We start from the raw sequence: 22662 nt of genomic DNA on the forward strand, positions 1-22662 counted from the left end.
AATCTTGCATGATAACATCCTTCAACAGCTCACATGCATTCCAGATTAAAGTGTGGTTACTACTTCGTAAAGAGCTACAAAATACATTTTTTTTAACATTCATTGTATCAAAATCTATGGAACAGTAACAGTAATGACTCTGAGACATCATTCCCCTGGGAGGCCTCCCTAAGTCTTTTCCCCAATCAGTAAACAATTCTGGGGAGGTTCCTGTTCCAAATGACTATATTTGGTAGTAATTATAATTGCCTGTTGACTTTGTATTTGTCACTAGACCCTCCTCATAAGCAGGAATTATATCACGTTAATTACTGAATGCCGAAAGACTAACATAATGCTATAAAATTAGATTGAGCCAGCCCATGGCCTGGTGGTAAGGTGTCTGGATCCCACATGGCCAACTGCACAGTTTGAGTCTCAGACTGAGTGGCTTAAAAACATGCCAGACTGAGGCCAGCAGGTGGCATGGTGGTTAAGGGCACTGGATTCCCACCCGGTCAACTGCAGTTCCTGGATCTGGCAGCTTGCTTTCTCACTTTCTCTCACTCACTCTCTGGTAAGAAAGAAAGAAAAAGAAAGGAAGGAAGGAAGGAAGGAGGGGAGGAAGGAAAGAAGGGAGATAAAATAATTCTTTAAAAAACAAAGATGCCAGGCACCAATGCACTCATGCCCAAAATCCTGGCAAGAAAGAGAAATGGAAGAGAAGGGATTATGGCATGATCATGCCCCAGGGGGAATGCTTTCTTGCTCTGTTTCTCTCTCCATCTGTCTGCTCAACCCCCACCCCCTGTAGCTCACATGCACCCTGCAAAAAATAATTTTTAATAAATAAATAAAATCATATCAGTAAGGTTAAAGGACATGATTCAGTGAAAACTGCTAAATAAATTAAGAAATGATATAAAATATCATAGCAAACATACAAGTAAATTCTATAAATCTAGCCCATGGCCTGGTGGTTAAGGTTACAAAATACCACACAGCTGGCCACATAGTTCAAATCCCAGGCCTAGCAGCTTGAAAAACACATCAGGTATATGCACATATGTGCCCAAAATCCCAAAGGAGACAGAGATGAGGAGAAGGGATTATGGTGTGACCAGGTCCCATAAAGGCTATTTCTCTCTCTCTCTCTCTCTCTCTCATGCAAGCACATGTGCCCATGGCAAATTTTCTTTTAAAAGCTAAATTATAGCTAACAGATTCCTTACTGATCTTCCCTACTCTAGGAATATCAGTTTAAGACTCCCCTCTTAGCCCAGAAAATACCCCTCAACTTCTGCCTGCCTAGCAATGTAGCAGTTGTTCACCACCCACATATGGCACCAAACCCCCGCTTTCAGCCCAGTTCCAGCCCAACGTCCACTGTCCGCCATCCTCCACCCAGGGGTGTGCACTAGAAGCTACCATCATGGCTTCCCTAGGGAGCGACTCAGAACTGACAACTCCCTACCCCTTTCCCAGTGCACTCTCCCTCTGGAGTATTTTGTTCCCAGAGAATTTACTATTGCCTAAGAAGTGTCATCATCAAAAATCATGAGGCAGCATTCACCTATAACTGGCCCTAACCCAGTAAGTTGGTCTTCATTTTCCAGATTTGCACCCAAAAAGGGCAGACAACTAATTTGTTGTGGGATTCACTAAAATTGTACAAAATGAATGTGGACATTTAAACACTCCCTGAATTTGCATGTGCCAGCTAACTCGGAAGGCAACCATCAATTAACATGTATTACATAAGATTAGATCAGCTATCCCCAACCTTCTCAACATGGGATAATTTTTCTCCTAATAAAGTTCATGTTTTGAAACATATTCTATAAAAATACTATATGTATGTTTAATTTTTCCATTGTTATTAATCAGAGGCATAAGCAATGGCCAATCATAGAATTTGATCAGTAAGAGATAACTCATGTCACCAAGGATTACCCAAGATTCCCACCACAAAATATCACCTTGTTATGTAGATTGACTAAAGATAAATAGAAATGCTCCAGCTTACTTCTGGAAACGTTGAAAACATTTCATATCAGCCCAGTTCTGTCTTTCTTAGCCACCTGGTATCTTTTCCTGGTGAGATGCACAGTAATCACTGTTAGACTGAACGGCTAAACAAAGAAAACATCTACTACATCAGTCACTGTACCTTTCATTGGAGGACAGGACGTGTCTATCTGTCGTAGTCAGGGGGAGCCAAGGAAATGTAGAAAGCTTCAAACACTTCACAGTCTTACTTACTGCTAATGGAATGGCAAAACGTAAGTTATCAAAGAATAAAGAAGACAGAGTCGCAATTCAGAGTAAGACTTCGCCTTACCAAAAGAAAGGCTACAGCTCAAAGTAACTAGAAATATACCAAACACGGACAGCTGGACATTCATCTCTCATAGGACAAATAACACTTCATAACTGAGACAATGTTAAAATAATGATTAGAGAGCGTTAAACTCAAATTTGAATAAAATGAAAGCTTCAATAAAATTTTTCAATTTTAGCTTGTAGCTGACCAGAATATCAAGCTTAAATTTAATATCAAAGAAACACTGGAGAAAACCTTTACTTGCAGAAATCAGAAATTACAGCAATGTAATCACTTACTATATCACACAGTCACACTCGCATACCCCATATAGTGTTACCTGTTTAAATCTTTATGAAGCTGACTTTAAGACCATAAGGTGGAAGAGCAAATACCAGCTCACTCTCAGGATTAAAAGAAATGGAAGAAAGCAACACACATGCTCATTCAACTTATTTTTAACAGATCTTACATGATACCAGTTAAGGAGGCAACACTGAGAAACAGCATCTACATAAGCTCTTGCAAATGACAAATAGTCTTCCTGCCAAATGCTTTGAGAAGAACACAGGATTGTTAAATACAGATAACAGTGTTATTAAATTCCCAAACATAGCACAGTTGCTTCTGCTTTTACTGTAAAAGCAGGGTTTACTTCCTAGGAAATAGCAAGGGGTAGGTGGAAAGAAGGACAGGCTTACACTGCACAAATAAAGGTATATCCAAAATAAGCCAAGTTAGCAATGCAGACAGACTGCAACTCACACAGCACAGTGTAACACTCGCAAAGCGTCAGCTCTGCTCACACACCACCGTTCCCAACCAGCCCTTGAGAACCTCATGCCTTCACCCATCTCTCACCGGGACTCAAGGAGATAAGCCTTTTTAGCCACAGACATAAAGAACTATCTTCTTGCCTCAAATCAAAGCTCCCTGCAAATTTTTTTCTGAAATAGAAAGGTAGTTTAACAACCTAACACATTTTCCATTCTTCCTTTGGCAACCTTTGAGTTCTGATGAGAGCTTTTTTTTTTTTAAGAGAAAAATATTTGCTTTAGGATGCATGCACTTACCAGAGAGATAGAGACAGAGAGACAGAAATCACCCCCCCAGGGGGGATGGCCACACCGCAATCCCCTCTCCTCCATTCTCCTCTCGGGATTTTGGGCATACACGCACACACACCTGGAATGAGTTTGAAGCCACCAGGTCTGGGACTCGAATCACGGCTGGCCATGTGAGAGTCCAGTGATGTAACCACTGTGCCATCTGCTAGTCCCTTGATAAAAGCCTTCTAGAAGAGGCTTCCAATTCAAGTTTATTTGAATGCTTGACAACAGACACATCCTTTTCATTCAAAGATGCAGGCAATAAAACGTTAGGTACCTGCTTACTTAACTGTTTCCTAACTGTGTCACCCAGGACCAGTCTTTGACCTTTACAAGCCTCAGTCCTGGTAAAATGGGGACAATGGCAATATTGATCTCATTGGGACTCCATGAGGATTTGTTTCTTTAAAAAATATCTATTGAGTGCTAATACATTTTGGCACTAAAGACAAAGCAGTGTTCAAAGCTGTCATTGAGCACACCATTAGGGAGACAAGAAGCAAACACACACACAACTGCAGAGCGTGAAATAGGTCAGGAAGAGAACTGAACATGCATAGAAATGATCGCCGACTAGAACCACCAGGAGGATCTCGTTGAGGAAGTGTCCTGTGAATAAGAGCAGACCCAGCCAGCTGTTTACACAACCAGATGTCGGGGAAACAGTAAAAGATCCTGAATCTCTGGCTGGAACAACCGAATGGATGGTACCACTCAGGAGTTGCAGAATAACAGAGACGCCGCGTGTACCCGGAGAGTAACAGAGAGGCCGCGTGTGCCCGGAGAGTAACAGAGAGGCTGCGTGTGCCCGGAGAGTAACGGAGAGCCACGTGTGTCCGGAGAGTAACAGAGAGGCCGCGTGTACCCGGAGAGTAAGGGAGAGGCCGCGTGTACCCAGAGAGTAATGGAGACGCCGTATGTACCCGGAGAGGGGGAGGTCGCGTGTGCCCGGAGAGCACCGGAGAGGCCGCATGTACCCGGAGAGTACCAGAGAGGCCGCGTGTACCCGGGGAGTACCGGAGAGGCCGCGTGTACCCGGGGAGTAATGGAGAGGCCGCGTGTACCCGGGGAGTACCAGAGAGGCCGCGTGTACCCGGGGAGTACCGGAGAGGCCGCGTGTACCCGGAGAGTAACGGAGAGCCACGTGTACCTGGGGAGTAATGGAGAGGCCGCGTGTACCCGCAGAGTAACAGAGAGCCGCGTGTACCCGGAGAGTAACGGGGAGGCCGCGTGTACCCGGAGAGTAACAGATGACACGCATATGGTCCATGTCACAACGCTGACCAGTAATGCCGTGTTCGAGGAGCACTAAGTACCACTACTGCTTCTACTGGCACTTGCACAGATACCTCTAGCAACAGAAAGTTTCACCACTTAGACTCTATATCCTAAACTAATCTGCAGCAGCTGACACGTTTAGTTTTGTGCTGAAACAGCCACCTTTGACCACAGTATGTCTTCACAGCAACAAGGACAGGGACATCGATTTCCCAGGTACCAGATCCACAGCATTTCCTTCCCCATGGATACACACCCACTGGTCGCGGAGGCGCTTCCATTTGCTGGAAATTACTTTTGTCTTGGGGAAAATATCCTGTTAAGATTTCAGGTTGTTTTGATAATCCTGAAAAGAAAATATATATATCACTGTATTATTAGTTTATTGTCGACTAAAAGTTAAATACATATTTAATTATTTATTTATTTTTAGTTTCTTGCTACAGTGTGTGCACACTTGCCAGAGAGAAAGTGAGAAATCAGCCCCGGCGGGAATAGCATGCTGCAATCCTTTCTGTTCCAGTCTCCCCTCTGGGTTTTGGGCATGCACACACACGCATCTGGTATGAGTTTCAAGCCACGAGGACTGGAACTCGAACCATGCAGTCTGCCACGTGGGATCCAGCACCTTCATCTGGAAACTACCTGCTGGCCCAAACTTAATCTTTTTAAATAGTAATATTTTCTCTTCAGTTTTTGTATCATCTATAAAAAAGAAAAAGTCCAGTTTTTCTCTGAATACTCACACTTACGAAGGAAAAAAGACAAACATTGAGCGAAATTCCAGTCCAAAGGATTCTTTTTCCTCTCCCTTTAATGGGAGGCAAATGCAGTTCCTTATTAGAATGAATATATCCACAATGTACCTGAACTATCTGCTACAAAGTATTCCAGAACAGCCCTTCTCTGCTTCTTAATCCCTCTCCCTCTTCTCTTTCACTCCAGTTCCAGTTTCTGACCACTGCAAGTTTAATAAACACCATTTTACTTGTCAAGGCCTAGCCTTGGTGGCACCTAACACCCCACTTGGGATGCGGGATCAGGTTTGATTCCCAGGTCAACCTGAACGCTCTGGGCAAGTCACGTGTGACTGTAAAACTAGCTAGTTGGGAAGCCAGGGCAAGGTGAGAGACACATGGCAAGGCTCTGTCAAGAATGCCTCTCTGTCTTTCCCTTTCTCTTCCTCTTTCTCTCTTGAAGGAAAAATGTTACCAAAAACAAAGGAGTCAAATGTAATCTTTCGATACTTTTATAATTCCCTATCACATGTTACATACTCGGCAGTTCAGTTGAAATGAAAATCAGAATGACAAAAAAGGGTAAAACTAAATTTTTGTAATTTAATTTTTGAGATTTTTATCCCAGTAGTTCCTAATATTATGCAGATCACTAACAAATAGCCATAGATCACTGCTTTAATTTCCCATGCAAACAGTCAGCTTCAACAGTTACAAGGTAAAAAAGTCTACTTTGTGAAGGCTTAGAAACTATAAAATATATTGTTACAATGGGACTAATGAAGACGGGATTGTTCTGTGACCATTCCCAATAGCACCATGACCATTCCTGATGGGGGAGGGGGTGCTTCCTCACTTGCCTTCTCTGTCTCTGTCTCTCTCTGGCAAGCACATGCTCTCTCTGACATTTTTTTTAAAGGGATTTTGGGACCCACAGATGGTATAGTGGTTATGTCGCTGGACTATCGCATGGCCTATTGCGGCTGGAGTCCAGATTCAATGGCTTGAAACTCACACTGGGCACTTGTGCACACAATGCCCAAGATCCCAGGAAAAGAAAAGATTTGTGGCATGGCCATCTCCCCAGGGGGTGCTTTCTCACTTTCCCTCTCACTGTCTCCGTCTCTCTTTCCAGTGAGCACACATGCCCTAAGGCAAAAACCACTTACAAATAAAAGGATCTGTCACACTATCTCATAAAAACAAAGTCACTAGCATCTTTTAGGCCTGACCAAAAACAAGCAATAAATAGAAATGTATCCTCTTTTCAATAGCAGTAGAAGAAAAACACAAAACAGTTAAAGTTGGTAGAAAAAAATATCAAGTTTGAGGAGGGTGGGAGGAGTCGTTTTTTCCTTTTTGAATCTAATGTTCCTTTCCTTAAAACTCACCATTAGCATAAACATATTTGTACTTTAAAAGATTTACCGGTTTGATTGGTTTGGTAAGAGGCAGAATACAGCACAGGAACTTCTGAAGGAAGAGTGAAAAGTCCATCCAGAATGCCATCGATTTCAGCCTGCAGGTTTGGCTCCACATTGGAACGAAGCTTAGACAGGAACTCTACTGCACCAAGGTCAACCAAATGCTGGACTGCTGGAGGGTACTAAAATAAGAAGACAGTCTTCAGAATAACACTAAGTATCAAAATCTCTGAATTTCATCTTACAGAGACCGAAATATTCAATTATTTTTAGTATACCAGATAATCCTTTTTATATATTTTTTAATTCATTTATTCATTCATTTTTAATTTGACCAGACACACACACACAAATAGAGAAAGAGAGACAGAGAGAGAGGGAAAGTGAGAAAGCAAGCCACCAGGTCCAGGATTCAAGCTGTTGTCGGCCACATGGGAGTATTCAGCGCTTTAATCACCACACCACCTGCTAGTCCCCCAGATAGTCCTTTTTTCTAAAGCACATCCTGTACTACTATGCCTCAAAGTAATTCTCATGAATAGGACATAATGTATAGAGCCATACATGAAACACTTGCTAACACCGTTACAAGACGAGCCAACATAACGAACACTAGGTAGGCACTGTCAGTTCCTTCTCTTTTATTAAAGGGGTCCATTTTCTCCACTAACACTCACTTTATCCTCTCTCATCCCCAACCTGTCAACAGGGTGTCAAAGTAATTAAGACTCTTTTACAAATATAGACAGACAACTTTTGGGTCCTTGGGAAAGTCATGACAGCATTTTTGCATAGAAAATCGTATGCAAAATATGCCATGACTTTCATTGCAACCTAATAATACTCGAGATAGGCATAGAAACATAAACCGAAAAAAGACGGGGAAAGCAATCTAACATATACATGCTATTTATTAATCACAGTCTGTTACATTATTTGTAGTTGTGCTCTTTCTCATAGACTCATCTAATTTTTGATATGTAAATATCAGAAAACAGGGAAAAACAAAATGACAAATATGAACCTCCAAAGACAATTCCAAAAACACCAGAACTCAGAAGTAATTCTGCTCTACTTTGGTGCGCAGTGGAGGCAAGTCAACACCACAAAGAAGAGGAAGGTAAGATGAGCGATGCACGTCCAGGTGAACCAAATCAACATCTCCAGTTGTTTTGCATTTTTTTAAAAACTCCAGTTATTTGATTTTCAATAAATGCTAAAAGAAAATTTTAAAAACACTAATTATTGTTGTTTTATTTCAAGCTGATCCTACCTTAACCAATTTGTTCAACAAGGTCAGAACCTCTTCTTTCATTGGAACAGATGGGAAATTGAACCATTCCAGCAAATGCAGAAACAGCAGCCTCTCCTGAATGAGATCGGTGTAACCGATTAAGTTGTGCTCGATCTTACAGAGGATGCTCTTGAGGGCGCGCTCCCTGATCTCGGTCAGCTGATGACCTGTCAAAAAAGTACGGCAGAAAGCAATTTTATTGCCCAACTCCAAAAAAGATATTGACCCAAAATTTATTCTAAAACGTATCTATTTATGCTGGGGACTGGGGCGACGTGACGAAGGAAATAAAGATATCTCTCTCTCTCTCTCTCTCCCTCTCTCTCTCTCTCCCTCTCTCTCTCTCTCAGAGGCAGGCCGCTGATGCACTCGGAAGTTTACACAAAGTCCCCCTGGGTCCCCGGGGGCTCCCCTGGCGGAGCTGGGACAAAAGGAGGAGCCATCGCGCGGTCATCCGGTCGCAAAAAAGTGACAAGACCATTCTCAGCACGTAGCCATGATACAAGGGCTCCTAGACCGAGGGGCAACTCAAACTGTTACCAAGTTTTCTGATGAGCCCAGTAAGGACCATCTTGTCCCTCAATCTGCTGCCGCCGGAAAATTAAACTGCCGCGCCACGGCGTCCGGCCACAATTAACGTCCCCGGAAACTGGGCCAGGGAAGCGCTGTGGAGTTCCGCAAGGCCTGTGCTAAGTACCAGACGAGTAAGAGGCATTCCGGGAGCCGTACTCGGCCCCTGCCTCGCCCGAGAAGCGTCAGTCGCTCTCTAATTAGTACTACGCAATTCCTAAACAGAAGTCTCTGTCGTGAAACAATGGAGAGGCAAACAGGTGTGGAACAGCCTTTGCCGTCATGCATGTCGGGAGTTGTAGTCCTTGCCCAGCGGTGTTCCCTGGGTGGAGATCCGGACCCGCCGCGCGCCGTCCTGCCCGGAGTTCCGGCGTCGAAGCGCGGGCTGGAGGGCGGGCCTGGGCTCCTTGGTACAAGCTCAGCCCACCTGGCCGGGCTTCTTTACTCTCCCACGGGTCTTTCGTGGCTCTGCTGTCCGAACTCTCCGCTCCCAGAAGAGAACAATTTAGAATGTAGATTGTTTTGTTTGGTCTTGTAAGGATTCTCTCGTCCTCCCAACCCGCTCCACAACTACTGAATGACTAACCCTCCAACTGTCACGTACCGACAAAGACAAGCTGCGTCCTTAGATACCTAAGTTCAGGCATAAACAAGAGAAGGAAAAAAAAAAAAGAGCGAGAGAGGAGAGTGGAGGAAATAAGTGAACAGAAGAGAAAAGAAAGGAAAAGTTACAAAGGCCAGGGCGAGGGGGATATGAGTTAGAATTTGAATATTGCCAGTTGATTTTTGCCCAGCGCACTGTGATCGATCTACAAATAGAGGAAAATTCTATTCTAAACGCTGGTAAGAGCAACAATAAAATAACTAAATTTGTAAGGTGATTTGCATTTCATAGAGCATTTTATTTCACTGACCTTCCAATTTCTAACCTAACTTAAAAATCAAAGAAATAGCAGGGTCACATTAACTTTAATAGTAAATGGCAGATTGAGGACTTGACCTTTTCTTCTTCCAGGCTTAAGACCATGCTACCTCTGCATGTCTGTAAGTGAGACAGTGGTGACTTTTGAGTTGGACTTGACAGAATGAATGGAGCTTACCAAGGGAAGAAACAGGGTAAGGTAATTCCTGCCAGAGATAACTGATATTTGCAAAGGTGAGGAGGATTCAAAGGGAGTGTGTCAAATGCAGGCAAGGTAAGAAATTCAGTGCAGCATGTCATGAGCTCTGGGAGGAGGAGAGGGGTGGAAGGAATGTTGGGTATTCTCCATTTGGCCTTGAGATAACTCCTCCAGCTCTTCCAGCCTGTGAGGCAACTAGCCTGTGCTAAAAAAGGCAGCACCATCCAGGCTCCCCACCCCTCTGGCTTCCAGTTAGATCTGACCATGGGAGAGACCAACAGAAAAGTGAAGGGGTTGGGGGAGGACACAACAACGACCAGCAGTTTGCTTAATGGCTATGTCTCTGGACTCCAATGTAGTTGAGTGTGGTTCAGGTCCTGGACCCAGTGGCTTAAACTCACACTGAATGTGTGTGCGTTTGTGTTCAAGGTTCTGAGAGCAGAATAGAGGAGAAGGGATTGTGGCGTGGCCATCCACCTGGTGGGTGATTTCTCACTTTCTGTCTCTGTCTTTCTGGTGAGCGCACGTGTCCTATAGCAAAAAGCTCTCCAAAAAATGAATAAATAAATAAATAATAAAAGTGAAGCGGGTAGTGAAAGAGAGACGTGGATATTTAACCAAGATTCCACTCATGGAGGCCTAAGCCTGCATGCCCAGGATGGTCACAGTGGCTGCATTCCACACTACAGCCTCCCCACCCCACCCCCAGCTCCTGATGGATACTGTGCCAAATGAGCTGGTGTGGAACTGTGGACGCAGGCAGCCAGCCGGAAGTTTCTGTAGTGATCCAGGCATGAAGGTTCTAGTCCTCAGCTTCAAGTGTCAAGGTCAGGTACACATAACAGTATAGAGAAACGATGGGAGTAACTTTCCAGTGGTATTTTTAAGATGAATCATCCCAGGTGAGAGGCTGTAGATGCAGTAGATACATAGGAGAAACAAAAATCATTTAAAACAAGTTGTGTTACACATAAAGTGGAAGTCAGATGATAAAGGGTCTATCTGTGTTGCATCCAAGGTCAACATTTTATTTGCTAATTTGTATTATGATGTTGGGGCATATATTGCTTTTATAGTTAGATAAAATCTTTAAGTCTTACGTATTAATTAAAAACAAGTTATCATTTTCCTATTAGACTAAGTATTGATTTGTCAATTTTTCCTTGAAGAATTAACTTTCAGTTTTTTTGGTTTTTTTTTTTTTTTTTGAGAGGTTTTTGCTATAGGGCACGTGCACTCGCCAGAAAGAGAGAGACAGAAAGCGAGAAATCCCCCCCCCCACCCACAATCCCTTTCTCCTCCATTCTCCTCTCGGGATCTTGGGCACACACGCACACGTGCCCAGCATGAGTTTAAGCCACCAAGTCCAGGACTCGAACCGCGGTCGACTACATGGGAGTCCAGCAACATAGCCATTACGCTAACTGCTGGTCCCAACTTTCAGTTTGTTAATTCTACTGTTTTAAAAAAAACCTATAGGGTCTACCATATGATTGACCACGGTTCAAATCCCAGACCCAGCGGCTTGAAACATGCCAGGCATGTGTGCATACATGCCCAAAATACCAGGAGGAAACTGGAGAGGGGACTGTGGTGTGGCCATCCCCCCAGGGAGGTGACTTCTCACCTTCTGTTTCTCTGTGTCTCTCTGGCAAGCACATACACCCTATAGCAAAAATCTAAAAAAAAAAGTATAGAGCCAGCAGGTAGCATGGAGGTTAAGGCACTGACTGATCCCACATGACTGACTACACAGTTCGAGTTCCTACCTGGCTGTTAGAAAACCACACAGGCTCATCTGCGTGTGTGCCCTAAATCCAAAAGGAAAAGTGAAGGGAAGGGGTTGTGGCATGACCGCACAGGAGGTGATCTCTCACTTTACCTCTCTCTCTCTCTCTGTCTTTCTCTCTCTGTGTCTCTCTCTCATTCTCTCTGGCAAGCACATGTACCCTATAGCAAAAAGAAAACAGATGCAGTCTAATGTTTCAACTGTACTTTTATTTATTAGCAATTACTTTCTTGGGTATGTTTTACTGTTACTTTTCTAACTCCTCAGCTAAAGGTTTTATTGCTTTATTTTCATTCTTATTTACTCATAGGCGATTTTATGACCATCAATGAGTTTTTATCTAAGAAAAGCTTTAATTGGGCCAACTCTATGATCTTCTGGTTAAGGCAGCCAGGTCTCACATGACTAAGCACCAAGTTCGAGTCCCAGATCAGCAGCTCAAGAAACACACTGAGCATGGTCATGTGTGTCCCAAACCCCAAAAGGAAGGAGAGATGGAGAGAAGGGATTGCAATGTGACTGTTCTCCATGGTGGTACTTTTGTTATCAGACGGAGAGCTGAGCTGTGGGGTATGAGTTATCCAGTTCTTTGGGTCCAGATCTCTAAGGTTAGAGAAACTTGCCCTAAAATACAGGAAGAAGTCATAAACACAAGTGAAATAGGAAACGAGAAGTTTTTAATAAAGAAGTGAAGATTTTTAACAGAAAAGAATATACAGCCCAGAAAGGCATGTCGAAGGGCAGCTGCTAGAGAAGGACCACTGCACTGCACATGGAGTTAGGTGTGAGTTTTACTGGGATGAATATTTACAAGGGAGGTCTGTCACCGTAGCTGTTCAAATTCCCTGGCTTCTAGCTACACCATGCGCTTCTCCTACAGGTAAGGAATCTGATTCCCCAATTATGCAGATCCAGCATGGGATTTGAAGGTATCAGCACCTACATAGGGACCATCTGCCTTGTTAGCGTATTGCCCCAGTGGGAATTAGGATGTTGACCAAGCATCTCGGTGAGATGACCTGTCCGCTCTTGGCACCAGGGGGGTCTAGCTGTGATCCCTGGTCACAGGACTGAAGTGTCTGAGGTCCCCCTTGCTTTAATCATGTATCATGAGTTTAGATTTATAATGTTCTAAATACTGTTCTTTCAACCACTCTGAAACTGCTATTTTAATACTATTTCCCCCAAGATCCATTTAGGAAGGTGATCTTTAATCACCAAATCTCCCTTAAATATACTTAATATATACTTTGTATCACAGCCAGAAACTGGGCCTTTTGTGATTTCAAACTTTGAGGTGAAACGTATTGAGCGATGTCTGAGACCTTGAGAAAATAGGCCATAGATGTCTATGTAGCTATGTAGAGTACTGCGTGTGCGTGTGTGTGCGTGTGTGTGTGTGCGCACGCCTTTGGAATTTCCTCCTTGTATTTACAGTGACTCTTGTTCATTTAAATGCTATCTTATCATTTAAAAATGGTTGACTTTTACACGGTAGTAAGTGCTAGTCATTCAGTTGGTGATACATACATGGATCAAGAAAGCAGTGAGGGGGGCGTGTAATCATTATATGTTGAGGTTTGCTGCCTTCCCAAACCATGCGACATGACAGAGAATTCATGAACCCAGAGGCATGGGTCACATTCTGGTATTTAATTATCTGCTAATTCTACAATCACCTCGCCATTCCATTCTGAGCCATCTCCAGACTCCAGTGAATCACTGGCAGGCATTGTCCCAGCTGCTATATCGGGTCACTTAGATTAGATGAAGATATTTGCGCTCCAAGTCACAGAAACCCATTACTCTCTAAGAACTCACGTCGCTATCTTTAATATCATCTGAGAGAAAATGAAATGCTTTCTTTTTTTCTTTACAAAATATATGCATTTTTGTTCTTCCTCACACTTTGGACAAAAATTTTAGTGTGTAGCTTATGTATTGTACGTCTGTCAGTTGTGATCATATAAACACATTTCATAGCCTTCCTTTCGGTTAAGATTTGATCAACTTAAAATATCTGGCTCTTTGCCATGTAAGTGAAAATACTGCATAGAACACAGCTTTGGACCAGACAGGCATGGATTTAAAACCACTCTGCAACCTCCTTAATTGCATAATTGTAGGCAAGCTAATTAACTTTCTTGGTTGCAAATGACAAAGCCATAACTCAAACAACTCAGCAAGAATGGATGATTTATTATCTCACTGTAGAAATGGATCTAGCCTCAGAGACTCAAAAAAAAAAATTAGTAACATTTTTTTTTGCCATCTCTTGGCTTTGCTTCTCTCAGTGTGTTCACCTCTTTATTATAGGAAAGAATTCCTCAATATATAGGGAGAGATACGATTGCAGTCCAGAGTGTCATCTTTCCACATAAAGACACTAGAAGAAAAAGAAAGCTTCTGTCTGAATGTCCAAGTGTAAAATCCACAAAAAGAACCCCTATCAAGGGACCGACAAGTGGCATTGCAGTTAAGGGTGCTCAACTTCCACATGGCCAACCATGGTTCGAGTCCTGGACCTGTGGTTTGCTTTCTCCTCTTCTCTTCTCTTCTCTTCTCTTCTCTTCTCTTCTCTCTCTCTCTCTCTCTCTCTCTCTCTCTTTTTCTCTCTCTCCCCCCACCAACTCCAGTCAAGTTAAAAATAAGTAAATAAATAAATAAAGTTAAATGAAGTAATTCTTAAAAAAAAGAAAGAAAGAAAGAAAACCCGATCAAAATCGTCACAAGGAGATATCTGTCCCTCGGTTGCTTGTTCATTCTACCAGAAAGGCAGGAGATTGTGATTATACCAAAGTTACTAGGAGTGGAACCAAAGCTTCTACTAAGAAACGTGGTGCTATTAAAAGAATCTTGGGCTAGGGTGAAATAGTGGTGTCTGTATACCCTCTAAGCCTGTTTCCATGAGTGAAAATCGGGATTAGTAATAGTACCTACTGCTAGGATTGTTTGGAGACCAATGAAGACAAGAAAGCATTTAGTCTAGAACCTCCCATAATTGGTAGTGACTACAAGTGACAGCTGTGTTTCGATACCGTCAAGCCTGAGGGTACTTCCCTTACTGGGAATCAGTGCAGTGGCAAACCATATCCAAGAACTTCCTCTGTGTTTATCTACAAGGTGGAGCTGCCAGAGACAGAGAAACAGCCTTGATGCCTCTCTTATGGAGACCGGAAGTGCGGTGCCCACAACCTTACAGCCGTTTATCTGTGCAGCCATCCCTACGCATTATTTCCATCAAAACGTAAAAATAAAAGCAACGGGCACTCTTGACTTACTGTGTCTCTCACCCGTTTGTCAGCAGAAAGAAATTACTGGCCCAGAAAGTATATCCTAATACTTTTGTATGAATTAGAATCATTATTTATGAAAACAACATATGAAAAGGGCAAGCAAGGAGGATTTTTTTTTTGGAGAGGTTTTTTCACTATAGGGCGCGTGCGCTCGCCAGACAGAGAGAGACAGAGAGACAGAAAGCAAGAAAGAGACAGAAAGCGAGAAATCACTCCCCAGGGGGCATGATCACACCACAATCCCTTCTCCTCCATTCTCCTCTCGGGATCTTGGGCACGCACGCACACGCACCCGGCGTGAGTTTTAAGCCACCGGGTCCGGGACGTGAACCGTGGTCGACTACGTGGGAGTCCAGCGATATAGCCATTATACTAACTGCTGGTTCAGCAAGGAGGATTTCTAAACAAAAAGGGTCAAGCCAACAGATGTATGCCAGGGAAGGCACACATCTGTGTGTCTTCCAGGAAAGTTGTCTTGACCCCAACCTGCCCCATTTAAGAATAAAAGTTGCAATATATTAATTATTCCATTCTCTAAAAAGGAAAAATGGTTGGGTCTTGAGGTTTCATCCCCCATGGATGAATTTTCCTAATTATGCCCATAACTTGGTCCTATGGATTCACATAATATTTAATTTTTAAGGAGATCATCAAATTCTCTCTCTCTCTCTCTCTCTCTCTCTTTTTCTCTCTCTCCCCCCACCAACTCCAGTCAAGTTAAAAATAAGTAAATAAATAAATAAAGTTAAATGAAGTAATTCTTAAAAAAAAGAAAGAAAGAAAGAAAACCCGATCAAAATCGTCACAAGGAGATATCTGTCCCTCGGTTGCTTGTTCATTCTACCAGAAAGGCAGGAGATTGTGATTATACCAAAGTTACTAGGAGTGGAACCAAAGCTTCTACTAAGAAACGTGGTGCTATTAAAAGAATCTTGGGCTAGGGTGAAATAGTGGTGTCTGTATACCCTCTAAGCCTGTTTCCATGAGTGAAAATCGGGATTAGTAATAGTACCTACTGCTAGGATTGTTTGGAGACCAATGAAGACAAGAAAGCATTTAGTCTAGAACCTCCCATAATTGGTAGTGACTACAAGTGACAGCTGTGTTTCGATACCGTCAAGCCTGAGGGTACTTCCCTTACTGGGAATCAGTGCAGTGGCAAACCATATCCAAGAACTTCCTCTGTGTTTATCTACAAGGTGGAGCTGCCAGAGACAGAGAAACAGCCTTGATGCCTCTCTTATGGAGACCGGAAGTGCGGTGCCCACAACCTTACAGCCGTTTATCTGTGCAGCCATCCCTACGCATTATTTCCATCAAAACGTAAAAATAAAAGCAACGGGCACTCTTGACTTACTGTGTCTCTCACCCGTTTGTCAGCAGAAAGAAATTACTGGCCCAGAAAGTATATCCTAATACTTTTGTATGAATTAGAATCATTATTTATGAAAACAACATATGAAAAGGGCAAGCAAGGAGGATTTTTTTTTTGGAGAGGTTTTTTCACTATAGGGCGCGTGCGCTCGCCAGACAGAGAGAGACAGAGAGACAGAAAGCAAGAAATCAACCCCCCCCCAGGGGGGATGATCACACCACAATCCCTTCTCCTCCATTCTCCTCTCGGGATCTTGGGCACGCACGCACACGCACCCGGCGTGAGTTTTAAGCCACCGGGTCCGGGACGTGAACCGTGGTCGACTACGTGGGAGTCCAGCGATATAGCCATTATACTAACTGCTGGTTCAGCAAGGAGGATTTCTAAACAAAAAGGGTCAAGCCAACAGATGTATGCCAGGGAAGGCACACATCTGTGTGTCTTCCAGGAAAGTTGTCTTGACCCCAACCTGCCCCATTTAAGAATAAAAGTTGCAATATATTAATTATTCCATTCTCTAAAAAGGAAAAATGGTTGGGTCTTGAGGTTTCATCCCCCATGGATGAATTTTCCTAATTATGCCCATAACTTGGTCCTATGGATTCACATAATATTTAATTTTTAAGGAGATCATCAAATTCTAATTTATTCTCCCAATACCAAAATAGAAAGTTAATAAATATTTTATGTCATTTTAAAGTGGAAGGATTGAAACAAGATATATTCACATTCCACTTCAAATAGCAGAGCAACAAGGATTTGAGCTTTCCTTTCTATGTACAATATTTTAATAAATAGAAAGTCTTAATTATAGAGTGGAAACTCAGTCAAGGCTGTCTACTCTCCCTGCTCTACTCAAAATTGTATTAGAAGTTTTATGAAAGTAATTAAGGGAGAAAAAGAAATGAAAGACATCCAGATTAGAAAGGAACAAGGAAATCTATTTCGATTTGTAGTTGACATAACCTTATATATAGAAAACACTAAGGAATCCACAGAAAACGTACTTGAGTCAAGAAAATAATTGAGCAACTTTTCAGAATCCAAGATCAATATATAAAATTAATTCTGTTTCTGTATACTAGCAATAAACAATCCAAAATTAACTTAAGGAAATAATTCATTTATAATAACATCAAAAGAGGGATCAGCAGTTGGTGTAATGGCTATGTTGCTGGACTCCCATGTAGTTGACCTTGGTTCAAATCCCGGATTGGGTGGCTTAAACTCACACTGGGTGCATGTGTGTGCATGCCCAAGATCCCAAAAGAAGAACAGAGGAGATGGGATTGCAGCCTGGCCATCCCCCCCTCCTCGGGGTGGGGGGAGGTGATCTCTCACTTTCTGTCTCTCTGTCTCTGTCTTTCTGGCAAGCACACGTGCCCTATAGCAAAAACCTCTCCAAAAAAAAAAGAAAGAAATTCTTACACTGAAAACTACAAAACATCATTGAAAGGCATTAACACTTAAGTAAATAAGGAGACATCCTATGTCATAGATTGGAAGGTTTAATTTTGTTAAGATAACTATACCCCCAAATCGAACCACACTTCTAAAGGAATCTACCAAATAACTTTCTAGTAGAAACTATTATTCATATGGAAATCAAGGGAATCTTACTGGCCAAAACAATTTACTAAAAGAACAAAATTTAAGACGAACATATCCTGGGACCAGCAGTTAACGTAATGGCATGTCACTGTACTCCCATGTAGTTGACCGCGGTTCACGTCCCGGACCTGATGGCTTAAAACTCACGCCAGGCGTGTGTGTGTGTGTGTGTGTGCCCAAGATCCCAAGAGGAGAATGGAGGAGAAGGGATTGCGGCATGGCCATCCCCCCTGGGGGGTGATTTCTCACTTTCTGTCTCTCTGTCTCTCTTTGTCTGCCTGGCGAGCACCCGCGACCTATAGCAAAATCTTCTAAAAAAAAAAAAAAAAGAAGAAGAAAACACTTCCTAATTTCAAAACTTATTACAAAGCTACAGTATTCAAAACAGTGTGGTACTGCATAAGGACATACATATGAAATAGAATTGAAAGTACAGAAATAAAATACATTTGTGATCAATTGGTTACCAACCAGTGTGTCTAAAAAATTCTTGAGTAAAGAGTAGTCTTTTTGGCAGACAAGATAGCATATCCACATGCAAAAGAATGAATTTGGACCTATAGGTCACACCATATTTAAGTACAATATGAACTCTTATGGACCAAATGGACCAAAGACTTCAATGCAAGGGCTAATCTATAAAATTCTTAAGGGAAAAAAAAACATAAGCATAAAGCTTTGTTAATTTGGCAATGGTTTTCTAGGTCTTATAGCAAAAACATAAGCAGAAAAAAAAGAAACATTGTATATCAACAAAATGAGAAATGTTGTGCTTCTAAGGACACTACTAAGAAAAAAAAAAAGACAAGCCACAGAATGGGAAAAATATATACAAAACATAGAACTAATAAGGGTTTATTCTCTAAATATGTCAAGAATGCTTACAATTCTGATAAAACCAGAACCCAATTTAAATATTAGCAAAAGACTAGAATAGATATTTCTTTAAAGACGACATGCATGGCCAATAAACACATGAAAAGATTGTCAACATTCTTAACCATTAAGGAAATGCAGATAAAAAAACAACAACAGATTAACGAGGGCCAGCAGATGGCGTAGTGGTTAGTTGCTGGATTTCCATATGGCCAACCACAGTTTGAGTCCCAGACCCAGTGGCTTGAAAATCACACTGGGTGCATGTACATGCATGCCCAAAATCTCGGGAGGAGAATGAAAGGATTGCAGCATGGACAGCTCCCCCTCCCCCCCCCGGGGAGTAATTTCTACTATTCCTCTCATTGTCTCTCTCTCTCCCTGTGAGTGCACATGCCCTATGGCATAAACCTCTTTAAAAACACATACAGAAACACTAGAATCAAAAATAGAGATAATGCCACCATAGACGAGAATTGGGAGAAATTGGAAACCTCATATGTTGCTATGAGGAATTGAAATGAGCAACAAATATAGAAAGCCGTCTGGCAGTTCCTCAAAAGTTAAATACAGAATTACCATAAGACCCAGATGTTCTACTCCTAGGTGTACCCGGAAGAAACAAAAAAAAAGGTGTTCAAACCAATATTTACACACACACTTGTTAATAGCAGCACTATTTATAATATCCAAGGATGAAAACAAACAAAGGCCTATCAATGGAGGAACAGACAAAAAAAAGAATGAATTATTCACACGATGGAATATTATTCAGCCTTAAGAAGGAATAAAGTAATGGTCCATGCTTCAGTGTGGACAAAACGCAAAACTCTGTGTTAAGTGAGAAAGCATGTCACAGAAGACCACATAGTGTGTGATCCCGTTTGTGGGTGTGCTAGGCAGATTGAGCCACCACAACAAAAGACCAGTGTCCAGGTGGCTAAAGTAAGAGGAGTTTATTTTTTCACAGTCCTGAGCACCAGGAAGGTCAAGATCATGGTGCTGGCAGTTTCAGTGACTGGTGAAGACCCTCTTCCTGGCCTCCAGGCAGCCACCTTCTTGCCGTGTCACATGGCCTATCCTGGAGCGTGTGCAGACAGCGAGCGAGCTCTGGTGTCCCTTCCTCTCGTTGTAAGGAAACCAGTTCTCTCAAGCTGAAGTCTCATCCTATTGCCTCATTTAACCAAAAGGCCCTGGGTCAAAATACAGCCACACTGGGGCTCAGGGCTTCGGCATATCGTTGGATGGTGGTGTTAGAAAGAATGCAGTAGAGGGGCTGGCAGATGGGCAGATGGCGTGGCAGTTAAGGCTCCAAATTCCCACATGACTGACCATGGTTCGAGTCTGAGACCTAATGGCTTGCTTTCTCACTTTCCATCTCTTTCTCTCTCTCTCCCTCTCCCTCTGGTCAAATTAAAACATAAAAATAATAAATAAATAAATATTAAAAAACTAGAGAAAGAGAAAGAATGCAGTTGGTGGGGTGGTGGTGAAGGCACTGGATGCCCATGTGGTCGACTGTGGTTTGAGTGCCAGACTTGGCAGCCTGAAAGTCACACCAGGTGTCTGCGTGTGTGTGTGTGTGTGTGTGTGTGTCCCCAAAATCCCAAAAGGAGAAAGGATTGCAATGTGGCCCTCCGCTTTGGGGAGTGATTTCTTGCTTCTGGTCTCTGTATCTCCAGCGAGCGCACCTGCCCTATAGTAAAAATCTCTCTCTCAAAATAAAAAAAAAAAATGAAGTACAAAATGTCCAGAATAGGCAAATTAATAGATCCAGAAATCAGAGTATTTTTTTCTTTTTGGTCGGGGAGAGATTTTTGCTGTAGGATACACGTACCGGAGAGACAGAGAGAGACAGACAGAAAGTAAGAAATCACTCCCCAGGGGCCATGGCTACACTGTAATCCCTACTCTTCCATTATCCTCTCGGGATCCTTGGCACACATATACATGTTCCGGGCATGAGGTTTAAACTGCCTGTGTCTGGGACTCAAACCACAGTTGACTACATGGGAGTCCAGTGACATAGTCGTCTCGCCATCTGCTGGTCCCACGCGGACATTTTCTTACAAGGAGCTGGTGGAATAGAGAAGTGGAAAGTGACCACTTGATGGGTATGCAGTCTTCTTTTGTGGGTGATGAAAACGTGTTGTAACTAGAGATGCTATTTGTACAACATTGCGAATTACTAAACACTGCTGAGTTGTATGCTTTGTTAACGTTGTGTTATCTGCATTTCCCCTTATGAAAAGAATTTCATTGAAACTTTAAAAAACAAGACTAAGAAGTGTTAAGGATTTGAAGAAATCGTAAACCTCACACACTGCCGGTAGGAAAGTTAAATGTTACAGCCACTTTGGAAAACAGTTGGGACTTCCTCAGCCAGTTGACATGGTGTTACTACGTGACCTGAAATTACACTTAGAGGTATTTAAACTCCCTCATGAAAACATACGTACACAGGAAAACTTTATACCAATGGTCATAGCAGCATCGTCTATAAAAGTCAAAAGGTGTAGACAACTCTATGTCTATCAATTAATAAATGGATAATTATCTTAACGAGGTTTTCTTTTTTTTTCCTAAATAGTCATCCATTTTTAAAATCGCTAGGAAGAAAAAAGTATGTGGACATAGTGTGAGGTGTGAGTGTGCAGGACCTCGCTCCTCCACGTTTGCCACTCTCCCTGTGTCCTCACACACAGAGAGAAAGAAGAGGAGCAAGCTCCCTGGGGTCTCTTCCTGGAAGGCCCCTCTCTTATTGGATTAAGGCCCCCCATCACCTCATTTAGCCCTAACTACCCTTTAAATGCCCACTCTCTAAGTATAGTCCTATTTGGGGTACCACTTCCACATACACTTTTTAGGGGACACGATTCAGTTCTTAGTATCCAGACTATTTTTTTTTCTAACTGGCTGAAATATAGACAATCTTCTGTAACATTTTTGTCTTTTGAAATCAATGTTGCGTCACGTACACTTCTTTTGAAGACTTTTTTTAGTAATTAATTATGCAGATAATGAAGATGCTGGTGTTTAATGGATATGGAGTTTTGGTGTTGTGAGATGACAGTTCGGAGGACAGCGATGACAGCTACACTGTGGCGTGCAGTACATATGCCATTGAATGTGGAGTTAAGATTGGCTAACATGGCAAACTTTATGTTATATGATTTTATCCCAAAGTTTTAAAAAAGGGTTTAAGATTAAAAAGCAGGGAAAAAGATAAATTTCAAAAGTAAAGAGAAGCAGTGAGTTTTGAAGGTCCTGTCTGTCTATTACAGTTTCATGATTTTTGTTCAAAAGTGGCCTTTGTAACTAACTGATGCAAAAACAAACACTTGGCTACTTCACAGAATTGAGGTACAAGGGTACATGGGTGCTGCAGACTTTCTAAGGCCAAGAAAGAGCCTTGGCAGGGAAGCTGGGTCACAGAATGGAAGACTTCTAAATGAACTTGGGAGTTGACCCTGTTGCACAGTGGCACAGTGGTTAAACGCTGTGTCAAGAGTCGGATCCCACAGGGCTGACCGCGATCCCAATTCCTGTCCCTGCGGCTTGAGTCCCGGCCATAAGGGCTTAGAAAAACACAACGGTTGTACATGCATGCATGCCAAAAATCTTGACAGGATAGAGAAATGGCAGGACAGGATCAGAGCATGGACACTCCCTGTCACGGAGTCCTGTCCCTTTCTCCAGTGAGTGCATATGTGCTAGAGCAATTCAAAAGAAAATTTTGTTAATGAATTTGGAGATGCTGTAAATGATTTTTTCCACAAGAATTTATTATTAGTATTATTATTATTATTATTTTCATTTGACCAGAGAGAGAGAGAGAGAAAGGAAAAGTGAGAAAGCAAGCTGCCAGGTCTGGGACTAG

General features: G+C 42.4%; 2 protein-coding genes across 4 annotated transcripts in view; one reads left to right on the top strand and one right to left on the bottom strand.

Annotated features, from left to right (window-relative positions):
- The window catches only part of RTTN (rotatin), a 181333-nt gene extending 172524 nt beyond the window's left edge, over positions 1-8809 (bottom strand). The window contains 6 exon segments of the mRNA XM_006147227.3: positions 1-74; positions 2150-2240; positions 4946-5035; positions 6855-7032; positions 8124-8311; positions 8685-8809. The exon segment at positions 1-74 is cut by the window's left edge and continues 2 nt beyond it. Coding sequence (XP_006147289.1) covers positions 1-74; positions 2150-2240; positions 4946-5035; positions 6855-7032; positions 8124-8311; positions 8685-8715 — 652 coding nt within the window. The 5' untranslated portion in view covers positions 8716-8809.
- Positions 8810-8935: 126 nt separating this feature from the next.
- The window catches only part of SOCS6 (suppressor of cytokine signaling 6), a 106558-nt gene continuing 92831 nt past the window's right edge, over positions 8936-22662 (top strand). Inside the window, exons 1-3 of one of the 3 annotated variants that reach the window (XR_001370280.2) lie at positions 9023-9557; positions 9730-9830; positions 14748-14887. The gene's annotated coding sequence lies outside the window, so the exon portion shown is untranslated. Of the gene's footprint in view, positions 8975-9022; positions 9558-9729; positions 9831-14747; positions 14888-22662 lie in introns of those variants that run through there. The other 2 variants (XM_027771333.1, XM_014587354.2) reach the window with 2 other exon arrangements.

The sequence above is a fragment of the Tupaia chinensis genome, unplaced genomic scaffold, assembly GCF_000334495.1.
Source record: "Tupaia chinensis unplaced genomic scaffold, TupChi_1.0 Scaffold000206_1, whole genome shotgun sequence".
In the NCBI taxonomy this organism is placed as follows: domain Eukaryota; kingdom Metazoa; phylum Chordata; class Mammalia; order Scandentia; family Tupaiidae; genus Tupaia; species Tupaia belangeri.